General features: G+C 46.2%; 2 protein-coding genes across 2 annotated transcripts; one reads left to right on the forward strand and one right to left on the reverse strand.

The window, feature by feature from the left end:
* Positions 1–5,278: 5,278 nt before the first annotated feature.
* Positions 5,279–6,235, forward strand: LOC104157600 (proto-oncogene Mas-like). Its single transcript, XM_009695004.1, has one exon. The coding sequence runs from the start codon at positions 5,279–5,281 to the stop codon at positions 6,233–6,235; it is 957 nt and encodes a 318-aa protein (XP_009693306.1).
* Positions 6,236–11,190: 4,955 nt separating this feature from the next.
* On the reverse strand, positions 11,191–12,085 carry LOC104157607 (mas-related G-protein coupled receptor member D-like). Its single transcript, XM_009695011.1, has 4 exons — positions 12,039–12,085; positions 11,824–11,970; positions 11,584–11,719; positions 11,191–11,310 (listed from the first exon to the last, which is right to left on the reverse strand). Exons 1-4 carry the CDS (start codon positions 12,083–12,085, stop codon positions 11,191–11,193), a joined length of 450 nt encoding a protein of 149 aa, XP_009693313.1.
* Between the last annotated feature and the right edge of the window lie 296 nt (positions 12,086–12,381).

The raw sequence follows: 12,381 nt of genomic DNA on the forward strand, positions 1-12,381 counted from the left end.
ACTGGAGAGGTTTCCCAGAGAAGTTGTGGATGCCCCATCATTGGAAGTGTTCAAGGCCGGGTTGGATGGAGCTTTGAGCAACCTGGTCTGGTGAAAAATGTCCCTGCCCATGGCAGGGGGGTTGGAACTGGATGGGCTTTAAAGATCCCTTCCAACCCTAACCATTCTATGATTCTATGCAATCTTGCTGTCAAAAAGAGCCTCATTTTTCTTAACTTAAAAGTTCCGCAGCCAAAGGTGAACCTGTGAAATGAAACACAGTAAAGAAAATGGATATGCCAATTCATGCATCAGTTCAACTCAAATTCATCACTGCTCCAAAGTCTACTGCGTATTTTTAGCTTCTGACTTATAAGTGTCAATAAATAGTTTTATCCGCTGCCCATTACTTTGTTTTGTTGACATTTCTTGAAATTTAGAATGGCCCAATCACAACCAAGGTAATGTGATCAACTCCTGACACAGAATACCAGCGATCCATGCAGTGAAAACGGAAATCTCCAAACTAATGAGGAGGTTAAATACTGCTCTGGGTGAAAATAATCCACTCCCTTAAATATCGTCTAACACTGTAGCCTGGAGTCCTGGGCAGGTTAATAAGGGTTAACGTTAGTCAATGTAGGAAACAGAGTGTTGGGTAAGAAAGTAAAAAGAGTCTCACAATCTTTGGGAAAGGAAGAGGAACAAGTAACAGAAGAAGCTAAAGATGAACCATCGGGTATCTGGCCTGCTAAGCAAATTTTGGCCAGATCTGCCAGTTTCTATACCCACTGACACACATGGCAGCAGTTTGGCTAGCATCATACTCATCTCCTTTCGTTTCTGTAGCCAAATGGACTAGCAGAAGTGACTTAATGCACAAGCCCAAATCAAGAGCTGCTAGTATCTCCTGTTGCAAAATAGTTCCCTATAAGGATGTGCTTACCGGCAGGAAAGGAGAAAGGTGTTTTCTCCGTTTTCACTCCACTTACTTTGGCACACGGATCTGGACCCCATGGTGGTGGTAGCTCATGCACACGGAGGAACTGTGCCTGGTGAGAAGATGGGTGAGGTGGTGTGGGTGCTGGCAAGGGGCTGTCTTGGTAGAGACATGAGGTGGTGAATTCGATGGTGGGCAGGATGGGGCTGAGGTGCTGTTTGGGGGAAGTTGTGGAACTGGGAATGGAAGGCACAAGGCTGGAGGCTGTCTTGAGGGATTTTGTGAAACCAGAAGTGCCTGAGGTGTGGTGAAGGACTGCGTTGAAAGGCGGTGTGAAGTGGCAGGTAATACTGTGGGGTGTGAAGTTGCATTGAAAGAGCGGACATCAGAAGCGGGCGTTGTGTATTGAAGGCAGCAGAAGCAGAGGCTGTGCAGTTGTAGCTGCTGAGGCGTGGTAAGGCTATGGAGTTTGGGTGGACCCTTCTCCAGGAAACGTTGTGTGAAACTGTAGGGACGAAGTAGGGTGGTAACTTGTGTTGTGAGAGGCTCTGAGTCAGAAGAGGACACTCTGTGGTCTTGGGTGTTTTAAGGTCGGTTTGGCAGGGACGTTGGGTCCTTGAGGAATGAGAAGTTGGGCTGAGGGTTGTGAAATCATCGGTAGACGTTATGGAAGAGGACTGACAATTTCTCAATGTCTGTGACCCTGAGCAGCAGTAAGGCTTTCTCGTCAAGGACGGTGAAACCAGAGCACCTCAGGGACACGAGCAGGAAACAAAGTGCAAGGTATAATTCTGTACAGACAGTTCTTGCTTTCTTTGTGTTATGAAACGGCAGAAGAAGGGAGAAGTAGTAAAAAACCCACTTCCAGAGCCATGACAGTGACAGGTTCTGTACAAAGATGGAAGGGGGAAGTGGTTCAAATCTAAGTGACTACACACGACAAACGAGATGTTTCCCCACGAGAGTGATTGGCTGGCTGTCGGATGTCACGTTGAAAAGACTGCGGCTTTTTAAACAGTGTCAAACTAGCCCAGCGCTACATTACACACAAGGATTTTATCCGGACCGTATGCCAGAGAATTCAGGTGACAATTTTCCCCAGCAGATCCCTATCAGGCAGCTGCTGCCAATCCGTCACTGAAATTCCAAGGAACGGACAAAAAGGTGAGAAATTCCTAGATGGTATCTTTGCCATTGCAGTCTTCTGTCCTGCTTTTGGAGAGATGGTGAGGGGAAGGGAGGAGAAAAAGAAAAATAGAGGCAAGGAGATCAAAGATTTTCTTCTCCTGCTGGTTAGAAATTCACTATAGGTAAAAAATTGTCTTGGTTGTTTTCAAGATAACAAGAGCTTCATTCTGGGGACCCTTTTCCACGAACGAGTGCTATTGAATTGCTCTAAATACACCTCTGTAACGTAAGATGTGATTATTCAGAGACCTAGCATCAGCCATTTTGGTCTTAGATGATCACTTAAGATTAGCCAAGAAAATAAAACGGCATAAGTTCCTGTCCATAGTCTAAAATATCTTTGTGGTGTCAAAATTGTTCAGACTGAGATCTGCCACAAGGGCTACGTGGTATTCAACAGGCAAACCACAGGAAGGATGTCTAATCTCAAGGGAGAAAAAGACCACCTAGAGTCAGTCTGCTGCTGTTTGATGCAAGCTTTCACTAATTAGTTTATTAAGGAAGTAGACTCATGTCTTGAATGTGTCTTGGAGACAACAAGAAATCAGTCTTTCCAAGGTCATACAATAAACGTGAGAACTGTGAGTGACTTTTTCAGTATTCTTTTCCATGGTCTACAGAAGTCAGAGAAGGATTTCTTCACTTCCATTACAGTGGAAGGCAAAATTATTGATGTTTTGTCATTTATCCACAGGGCCTCCGTTACGGCTATATCTGTACCTGGCAGGTTTTATGCGTATATGATCAATGGCACAGGACCACGTCGTTTAACGTTAGGAAATATGTTTGATGGGCTTAAGTTAGACGGCTAATCACTTGTCGTTCCCTGAATGCCCAGTGGAAAGAGATGCAGTTCTGGAGGATGGGGTCAATTGGAGATGACTGCGGCAGGGAGGTAGAACAGCCGCTTTCCTGAAATGGGCACCGGGTCAGAAGGCTGGAGTGGGCTTAGACAGAGCTTAAGGGACACTCCAATGTTCACATCCTCTTCAAATCAAATGGAAATTTCCTTCAGGTTACAGGGATAGCTTGTGGCAGAGAGAGTGCTGCATCGGGTCTCCTAAAGGCTAGACAACCACTTAACCACCGGGTCTTCTTCTCTCCTCACTGCAGACTTGGTTCACAGAATTAGAGGATGCTTCAGCTACTTTCTACTCTGAATCGAGGTCTGATAATTTGCTGCCACCCCAAAAGCCGGTGGCGGGGAAGTGAACAAAGTCATAAGGCTGTATCTTTTCAATTTGCTTGCTACAGTTATTCAGGGAAGAGGTAGCCTTGCTCATGATGTTGGTCAGACAGTGTGCTCCTCTCCCCAGATTAGGAAAGAGAAGGTGAGTTTGACCTCAGGGATGTTCCTGTTGGGAAACTGTGCTACAACAGAGATTCTGTGCATTCTGAAGGAGATGATGGGTTTTGTTTTGTGTAGTCCCTTTCCATATGTACTAAAATTATTTCTTTAGAGACCACTGGTCTCTAAAGTCTTAAGCACTTCAGGTCTCATAACAGCTGAGGATGGAATCAACCAGCTTCCTACGTAAGAGTATGGTGCAGTGCCAGAAGTTCCCTGGTTTTGGTCAGCTCTGAAGGTTTCGCATCCTGCAAGCCCCGGTGAAGTTAAGGGTGGAATTCACCCCAGCTAACTTCAGCTGTCCACACGCTAATCCTCTCTGCAAGGTACCTGCCGTCAGCAAAGACAGGCAGGTGACTGCACACCTACCTGTGTCGTAGGAGAAAATACACAACCATTACAGGTGCCCGAAAACCTCCATTAATTCAAATGGCAGCTTTAAAGGCACCGTTAAATGAGATGTTTGCATTTTTAACGCTGAAAGCGAGGTGTAAGGGTCCCAGCTGGATTCCCAACCAAGAACTGCTGGCGTGTGTGCCTTCCACGGACCGATGATGATGATTGTCGCCGCTGCTCCGGGCCATCGGCCGGCTGACTAAATTACCTGCATCGTGCATTTATCTTGCCTCCATCCATGCAGCACTGAAGCCAATGTGTCTGGAGGGCTGAGACGAAACAAGAATGATTCAATTTGTCACATTTCACATGTCGATGGAAGTCTGTCTCCATGTATGCTGCATGGAGAGAACTGGTTAGGCTCTTCAATGATTCACATCTTCCCAGCTCTTCCCATTTTGACTTGTTCCTCTCTTCTTTTTAACTACCTCCTGCTGTCTTTCACAACATTTCTCTGCCTTCCCATGTCAAAATTAATAGCTGGTGGGGAGAGAGGAAAAGAGCTGTGTCAGACCTCTTCAGACAAAAAAAAAAAATCTATTTTTTTTATTTTCCAAGACTCTCATTCAGATCCGAGTATCATGGGGGGTGAAGCAGGGTGAACTGCTTCAGGGAATGGGGTGAAATAATTATTTGAGCTGTAATTCCAATGTCCTGTGAGGGTCAGACTTTTTGTCCCACATATGGTTCTTACAGTTTCTCTCTGAGAAGGAATTTATTAAGGGCTGACTCTCAGAATGAATTGTTTATTGTCTGTACACAGGGCTCAAGAGAACAAACCAACCACGTTACACTACACTTTATTAAAATAGAAACCAATCATCAACATACAAAGCTACCAGCTATTTTGAGTACCCTCTACCGTGTTTTCTGGGCATATGCATAGGACAAAACTCAATCAGTTCTGACGCTGATTAAAGTTCTGTGCTGACTGCCTAGAACTTTCACAGACTTTAACAAAATTTGTCTCACCTAATCCTAGCTACATGAAGCAGAGACAATTATCCCAGAGTCGTTAACACTGGGTTCTCTTTTTATTCAGACAAGAGGTACTTTTCAGACATGATTAATGAAAGATGTAATTGCTTTTTTAAGATATTTGTTTCCTAGTACTGACTGCAAAAAGGACCCTCAAGAAATGAATTTTTAAAAGGGAGAAATACACTGCAATCTAACATTTCCTACGTGTCGTATAGAATTTGACCTTGGATACAGTGCTTTGAGCAATGCCTCAAAGCTCTGTGCTCCAAGTCCAAGCTCCACAATCCCTCCCTAAGTCAAGCTCAGCAATTCCTCCCTAAGTCAAACTCTGGCTAAAAAGAGCTGGAACAAATCCCGAAACACCACCAGGTCACCACGAGGGAAAGTCACTCTGGAGTTACCACCTCTCTCCTCTCCGCTTACAGGTCTGTCTGAAATCCCTCATTATGAGTACGTCAAGTACATCAATCTTCTTCCCAACTGCAACCAGCCAGGCTCATGGGACTAATCAGAGTGGGACTGTGGGAAAGACAGAGGCATCGTACGCCGTCCTCAAGTTCATGGAGAGCTTCTGCCTCATCAGTGCTGCCTGTGGGATGGTGGGAAATGGCATCGTCCTATGGTACCTTGGCTTCCGCATCCGGAGAAACCACTTCACTGTCTACATCCTGAACCTGGCCGCCGCCGACTTTGGGTATCTCCTCTGCATCGCCATTGAGACGGTTCAGTACCTGATGCAGTTCAACGTGGGGGTGCAGTTTGGGATATTCCTCTTCCTGGATCTTTTCATGTATGGGACCGGCTTGTATCTCCTGACCACCATCAGCATCGAGAGGTGCCTCTCTGTCCTTTGTCCAATCTGGTGCCGAAGCCACCGCCCAAAGCACTTGTCCGCCATCATCTCCGGCCTGCTCTGGAGTCTCTCCCTGCTGCTGAACACGCTCGGGTATATTTTGTGTACCGTTCGCCCCTCCACCAGGAGCTGCCACCCCCTGCTCATCACCATCGGAGCCTTGGACTTCGTCTTCTGCACGCCCCTCATGCTGCTCTTCAGCCTCATCCTCTTCCTTAGAGTCAAGTGCAGCTCCCAACACCTCCGAACAGGCAGGCTCTTCACCGTCATCATGCTCACCATCCTCTTCTTCCTCATTTTCGCTGTGCCTCTGAGCGTCCTGATCCTCTTTGACTTCTTGGGCTACAAATTTCTCTACTCCCCAGAGATCGGCTTTGTGCTGTCCTGTGTGAACAGCAGCCTCAACCCCATCATTTACTTCCTTGTGGGGAGCTACAGGGATCGGAGAATCAAGTATACCCTCAGGCTGGCATTCCAGAGGGCCTTTGAAGATTCAGCAGATGACAAAGATGAACGGGACACCCGTGACACAATAACTATGTCCTCCTAAAACCCTGCTGTGCCTAACACAGCAATGCTGGTCTGGAGCTGAGGGCCGATAGTTTACAGAATTGAAGAACTCGGAGGTATTGGGGAAGGTTTTTCTCACGTAACCTTCAGTATCTTCATTGTAGATCTTTACCTAGTTGTTCTAAGCTCCATCTCTGGTCGGTGAAAACAGTTAAGCACTTGAACCACAGAATTTAGCTGACCTGTATTAGGACCACATTGAAATTGCCTATTTCCTTTCAGGGGCCGTTAAATGATTTCAATTTGAGAAGGTGAAATGTCTTGGTGTCTGCATTTCATCGAAGGAATCCCGCTCAGAATTTGCAGTTCATTCAATAAATCCCTTTCAGAGCACAATGATATCAAATTCGTAAATTCTCAGACACTTTTCGCTCCGACCTCTGAAGATGAGATGAGAACCAATCCTCTTCCTGTTGAAATCAGCCACGAAACGCCTGGAAGGAGAGTCTCTCTCTCCCACTTAATTTTAGATTACTTGTATCTTAACAGCCTTTTGCGGCTCGATTCTTTGCTTCCTAGTGCGAACATTTCCAATAGTGAAATGATTCATGCCCTAGAAGTTCCTTTCTTCTATTAACTAGGGAGGTTTCCATACCGTAGAGTGGTGATGTAGTAGGGAAGGGCTACAACCCCTACCAACTTTATGCACTGAGTTGCATGCTCCCTTTTCTTGTGTTTCAAAGACCTACAGGGCTGGAGTTGCGTATTATTTTTGCTTCCTCCAGCCCAGGACGGAGTATCTGCATCTAACTACAGCGTGCATGGGGTTGTTATTTCTGCCTTTAAGAAGACTAGACAAGAACCCATGGCTTCTAACATCTCCTCTAGCAATAGAAACAGGGGGGAAAATAGGAAACAGAGCAAAGGTAAATAAATACCACGATTTGCAACAAATTATTCTCTAGACCCCATCCCTTGAAATGCAAGATGTGATTATTTGAAGTGTTGTACTGTCAGACTATATAGCATTTGCTCTTTTAACGTAAATTGATAGAAAAAGGCAACACAGGTAATTTTCTTTGAGAAACCTTACAGATTTCCTCTTCATGCCTTCATCCGCAAATGTTTTCCTCAAGGGAAGCTGCATTCTTATATTGTCTATTATCTTGTTTCTGTTCATTTGTCTTTTTATTAATTTTGAAAAGCACCACTTAAAATAATAGTGGGTCACTCTAATGTCTGTAGTTGCTTTTTGCTTCCTTTTTATATTTCCTGAAAGCTGAAATTTGAGTTCCATTTCTACCACTCTTTAATTTTTAATGCTTTTGTTCTGCAATGTACATATAGTTGATTCAGATTAGGTCTATGTCATCAATTATTTTTAGTAAGGTTTTTTTCTTCTAGCTTCCACTGCTGAGGGGAAGAGAGCATCCATTTATCAGAAAATATGTTAAAAATATTTTTCTTTTAATATCTGTAATGATTTTATCATTGGGAGAACCAAAACATTTCCGTTATTATTAAAAATGTCAAAAGCCTTTTTTTTTAAAGGAAAACAAATTGTATTTAAAAACATTATTGTGCTCGGAAGAAGCCATCAACTGATAAAAGCATACAGAATGCAAACTGTGAAAAACCTTCCATCCTGACACTTTGTCCTTAAACATACCCATCATGAAGACACAGGGCCTTTAATGTGAACACATTTTACACGTCACATTAATGTGAACACTTTACATCCAACCTTGAACATTTAAAAGGTGATGCCTGCATATAAACCACCATCGCAGACACCCTCAATCATCCATGGTGAAAGACAAGCAATCTCAGGGGTGGCATCTGCCACATATTTGCAGTGTGTACCTCCCGTGGTCCAAAAGAAGTCAGTGATAGGATCTGCAAGGAGATGGGGACCATTTCCAGGCTTTTCCACCCTCAACTAACACCAAGGTAGTCATCCCAGCCTGCCAGGGAGAACATCCGCAGCATCAGAACTAGGATTGTCCCCTGAATTGCTCGGTGTCTCTCTGGAAGGATGCCAGGACATCCAGAAGGTCAGCGGTCACGCATGAGAAGGGTATGTTCCTCAGGGGCCACCAGAACCCTGAAGAAAACCCCACATTTCTGCTTCCCTGGGGACGACGGAGACAGGCAGCCCAGGCCCTAAGTGTTGAGGGTGCTCCTCAACGTGGTCCATGTGCCAGTGGCGTGCGGTGCCTGCGAGGGATGGTGTTACCCGTTCCCCAAGGACAGCAATCCTCACTCCACTCCTCTGAGGAGTCCCTAGACACCAGTCTCTGAAATAATCTTTATTTTCCCATCGATTTCAGAAGGCACACACGTTACCGTTGGTATTTCTGCGGTACAGTTAAGACCTGGAGGAGGGGATGCATGTGGGCATGCGGACGCTTCAGAACGGTCCAGTTGTCACCACGTGCAGGAGAGTGAAAGACGCCGGTGCCTTCATTTGGTTCCCTTTCCCAAGCCTCTGTCCCCCAGTAGTTATCCCCACCCTCCCCTTCAAGCACACAATTTCCATGTGAATGTTTTCTGATTTACAACCACTCACTTGGAAGTTACATATTTCCCAGCTGCACCACGGGTGGAATTTGTCCACTCAGGATCTCCTGGGACCTTTCACAAAGAGGCTGTCTTTGCCTCACCTTAAACTGAAGGAGGAAAGAGCTCATGAAGTCCAATTTCTTCTGAGCATGTATCGAGTTTTAGGGCACTCAGTGACGCTCAGGACTTCTAATCTTCTCTGAGTAGAGGAAATGGCTAATGGAAAGAAACTTTGGAAGGTAAGCAGTATAGAAAACATCCTTTTTCGCTGACAAATATTGCTATTTTATATAGATTGTTTCTGTCCTGGTGATTATGTGAATATTAGCACCTACTTAATTGTTTTGGTTTTGTTCTTCTCTGTTCTTAATTGATGAATCTCATGGATGTTTGACAATATGATTTTCTCCATCTTAAAATGCATCTTGTTATCTCAGTCCATTACGCCTACTCCGGGGCTTCCTTAGGATGCATTTCCATCACAGCTGTGCTTTGCATTAGGGCAGCAATACCCTGCGTCACCCATTTTATGGGAAGTTCCTGACAAAAAAGGAGGAATCCGAGAAGAACCAGGAATACTCGTTGCACGATGTGTGGTAGAGGAAATAATACTTGAATTACTGTCAAAGACAACACTAAGTATAAGGCAAATCATAAAGAAAATAAACAAAGGAGAAAAGGGAGACAGAAAATGGGGACTGGACCAGATAAATATTTTTTTATTTAAGACACAGGAAGAACCTCCCAGTCAGCGTGTGCTGAAAAAGGACAGAAAAGCCAAGTTTATTTTAGAACAGCTAATTCCAGCTGTTAGTCTGGTATTCCACAGCTGCGCTTGCTCTTTTGGCAGGCAAATAACACTTTCTCCAGTGAAAGCCGGACCAGCCCCTGTGTGACTCACCCAACTACACACGGGCATTTAGCACTCTGAGGTTGTTCTTCTTCATCCGTCCTGTCCAAGCAAATCCTTTGTCATGCAGACACTTTATACGATCCCCGTTCCCCATTTCCACCTGTACTGCTACCCATCCCGGCACCTCTTTGATCTGCATCCCAAGGTAGGTGTTCGTGTGCCACCTTTACCGTACCAACCCTCATCTACCCGGTGCTTAGCAAGCTCCAGGGCTTGGGCACTCCTCCTGTGCCGTTCACATTAGACATTTACACTTCTGTAAACACTTCGGCTGTTGTTCACAGCTTGAAGCTCCTGCTGGCCCATGAAAGAGCAACGCTTTCACGGGAGTTTCATTTATATGAAAGTGAACTCCAGCCAAGTCCAGAGGTATTGCCTATAGCTACCAATCCGCCCGCAGTTATCCGTTATCCATCCCAAGACTATCACAAGAAACAGCAATACTTCTATTGTTATTCTTTTATTATTGAAGGAAACTTCAGTTAGAAATAAAATAAATGTAAAGTATTTGGGGTGGGAGGGATTCCTGCAATGCAGGAGTCACAGATGTGCCAGGTGACCCCACTATAAACACAGAGATCCAGTAAACACCATCCATGGAGATGAAAGCGTACCTAGATAAGGGGAGAAGAGAGTGGGGAGGTATCATGGTTTCGAGTGAAATCTCTGCTAAAACAATATCATAATCAATCATCAGAAGTTCTCCAAACCTTGTTAACTGACATGAAATGGCTTCAGTGAAAGTGCTGCCCAGTAAAAAGGAAAACAAACAAAAAATAAAGGCTATGATCTCCTGTTATTTCTTTGAATGTTCTGATCAGAACATTTTCCCTTCTTTCTTGGATTTAGACCTAACTTCAAAAAAGCAGATTTAGATTCCCCCAAAAGACCACAAAGACTCATTCACTGACTGAAGGCAGCAAGAGTTTATTAGGTTGGGTCCAGGCCATGGGGGCCTTTTTCCCCCTGAAAAGGGGGCTGCCTGAGGGGCTCAGCAGCTTCAGCCCCTGCTGACCCCCCCATCTTCCCCTGTCCAAGCTGTCCCCACTCCCACTAGCACATGGCGTTTGCCCCGTTGAATGTCTTGGTATGAGCCTGAGGTAGCTGCAACAAAACCCATCTCTGCTGGGAGCAGGATCCCATGGGCTGCCACGTTGCACGGGAGCCCTCCAGGCTTGACGTCAAGTCAAAGCGAGGGAGAACTCGGCATGCAGGGTCCAGACCTGGCCAACATCCAAGGTCGCTCCTCCTCTTCTCCTCTACCTGGCCTGTGCCCCTTGCACAGTGTCACCTCATACCAGGAACAAGGAGAGACACCAGCCTCAAGGAAACCTCAAGATGCTTCCTTGGTGGCTGTCCCCACCACAGTCCCAGGCAGAGGACGCACCTCAACAGCCTCTTTCCCCTCCACTTTGTCCCCAGGGAGCAGCCCCAGCTTGCCTCCTCTCGCCAGCCATCTCCGCAGCCACATCCCTGGGCCAGTGGTTCCCCTCCTCGCACGCCGTTTTCTCCTCAAACCCTCACTGCAGAGCGGCTTTCACCGAGCCCTGGAACTGGCGGTGCTGGTAGCTCCCCACCAGGAAGTAAATTAACGGGTTAATGCTGCTTTTTGCAGCCACCAGCAGGGACAATGAAGTTATCTTAAGAGCATATTCAATGAATAAGCCTTCCAAAACTTACTCAACTGTTAAAGGAACGGCAAAGATGAAGAAGAGGTTGGTGAGGAAAAGCTCTAGGTACAGCCTCCCTGGGGGATGCCGCGGCAAGGAACGCTGCAGTTTGATGAACAGCATTGAGTTTGACAGCAGTGGTAGGGTGGAGAATACGAGGGAACTCAGAAGGTCTGCACCTCTGAATATATTGTCGCAGACAGGCATTAGGTAAAAATTACAGCAAATAGAAGTTAAGCAAACGAAAAGACCAGGCAAAGCCCAGAGGACCCCACACACGATGCCTGACAAGTGGTTGGGGCAGTGGCATCGGTACCAGATTGGGAAGAGGATGGAGAGACATCGCTCCACACTGATTGCTGTCAGGAGATAAATGCTGCTGAGGTAACAGAGAGAAACAGGACGTACGTTGCAGTGTAGATCACATATGGGAAGTTCAAACAAAAAAAAAAACCACCGCATTGTGTAACGTGAATGGTAAACAAAAAAAAAAGGATCAGAAAGAAGTCAGTGATGGCCAGGTTCAGGACGTAGACAGTGAAGGGGCTTTTCTTCATGTGGAAGCCCAGGAACCGCATGACCACCACATTTCCCAGCAGCCCACAGAACCAAACACCCCACCAAAACAAGCTGAAACAGTCAAACGTAAAGTCCTTGATTCACAAGATCAGCTGTCTCCCCGATATGCTCCATCATACAAGGAATCATTGAACAGAGACAGGTCTGTTGTGTTGGTCTCCTCCATGGCGAATGACCCTGCTCCGGGTGGCCACCTTCTCCCTCGCCCAACACCTCCTAGGAGAGATGAGGAATCAGAAGGAAACGAGGGGCATCGGCGTTCCCACCACTCGCCATCTTTCCCCACCGCCCCACGCCAGCCCCAGGCTGCACCAGGAAAGACCCCGTCCTCTGCCGTGCCCAGGACAGGCTCCCACCCCTCCAGCCCTGTCCCTGGCCAGGAGGCATCTCCCCCCTGCCCTGTCCCCGACCTCCTACCTCCTGCTGCTCCTGGGACCAGAGCTGCAGCAGGAGCACCAGCAC

Source organism: Cariama cristata, unplaced genomic scaffold (genome assembly GCF_000690535.1).
Source record: "Cariama cristata isolate BGI_N322 unplaced genomic scaffold, ASM69053v1 scaffold2042, whole genome shotgun sequence".
NCBI classification, from domain to species: domain Eukaryota; kingdom Metazoa; phylum Chordata; class Aves; order Cariamiformes; family Cariamidae; genus Cariama; species Cariama cristata.

Coding starts and splice junctions, on each gene's coding strand:
- LOC104157607 (XM_009695011.1), bottom strand. CDS start 12,085: ATGGAGGAGACCAACACAACAGACCTGTCTCTGTTCAATGATTCCTT. Junction 11,720..11,823: donor TTTCTGATCCTTTTTTTTTT/GTTTACCATTCA, acceptor CTGTTACCTCAG/CAGCATTTATCTCCTGACAG. Junction 11,311..11,583: donor GGGCTTTGCCTGGTCTTTTC/GTTTGCTTAACT, acceptor TATGCTCTTAAG/ATAACTTCATTGTCCCTGCT.
- LOC104157600 (XM_009695004.1), top strand. CDS start 5,279: ATGAGTACGTCAAGTACATCAATCTTCTTCCCAACTGCAACCAGCCAG.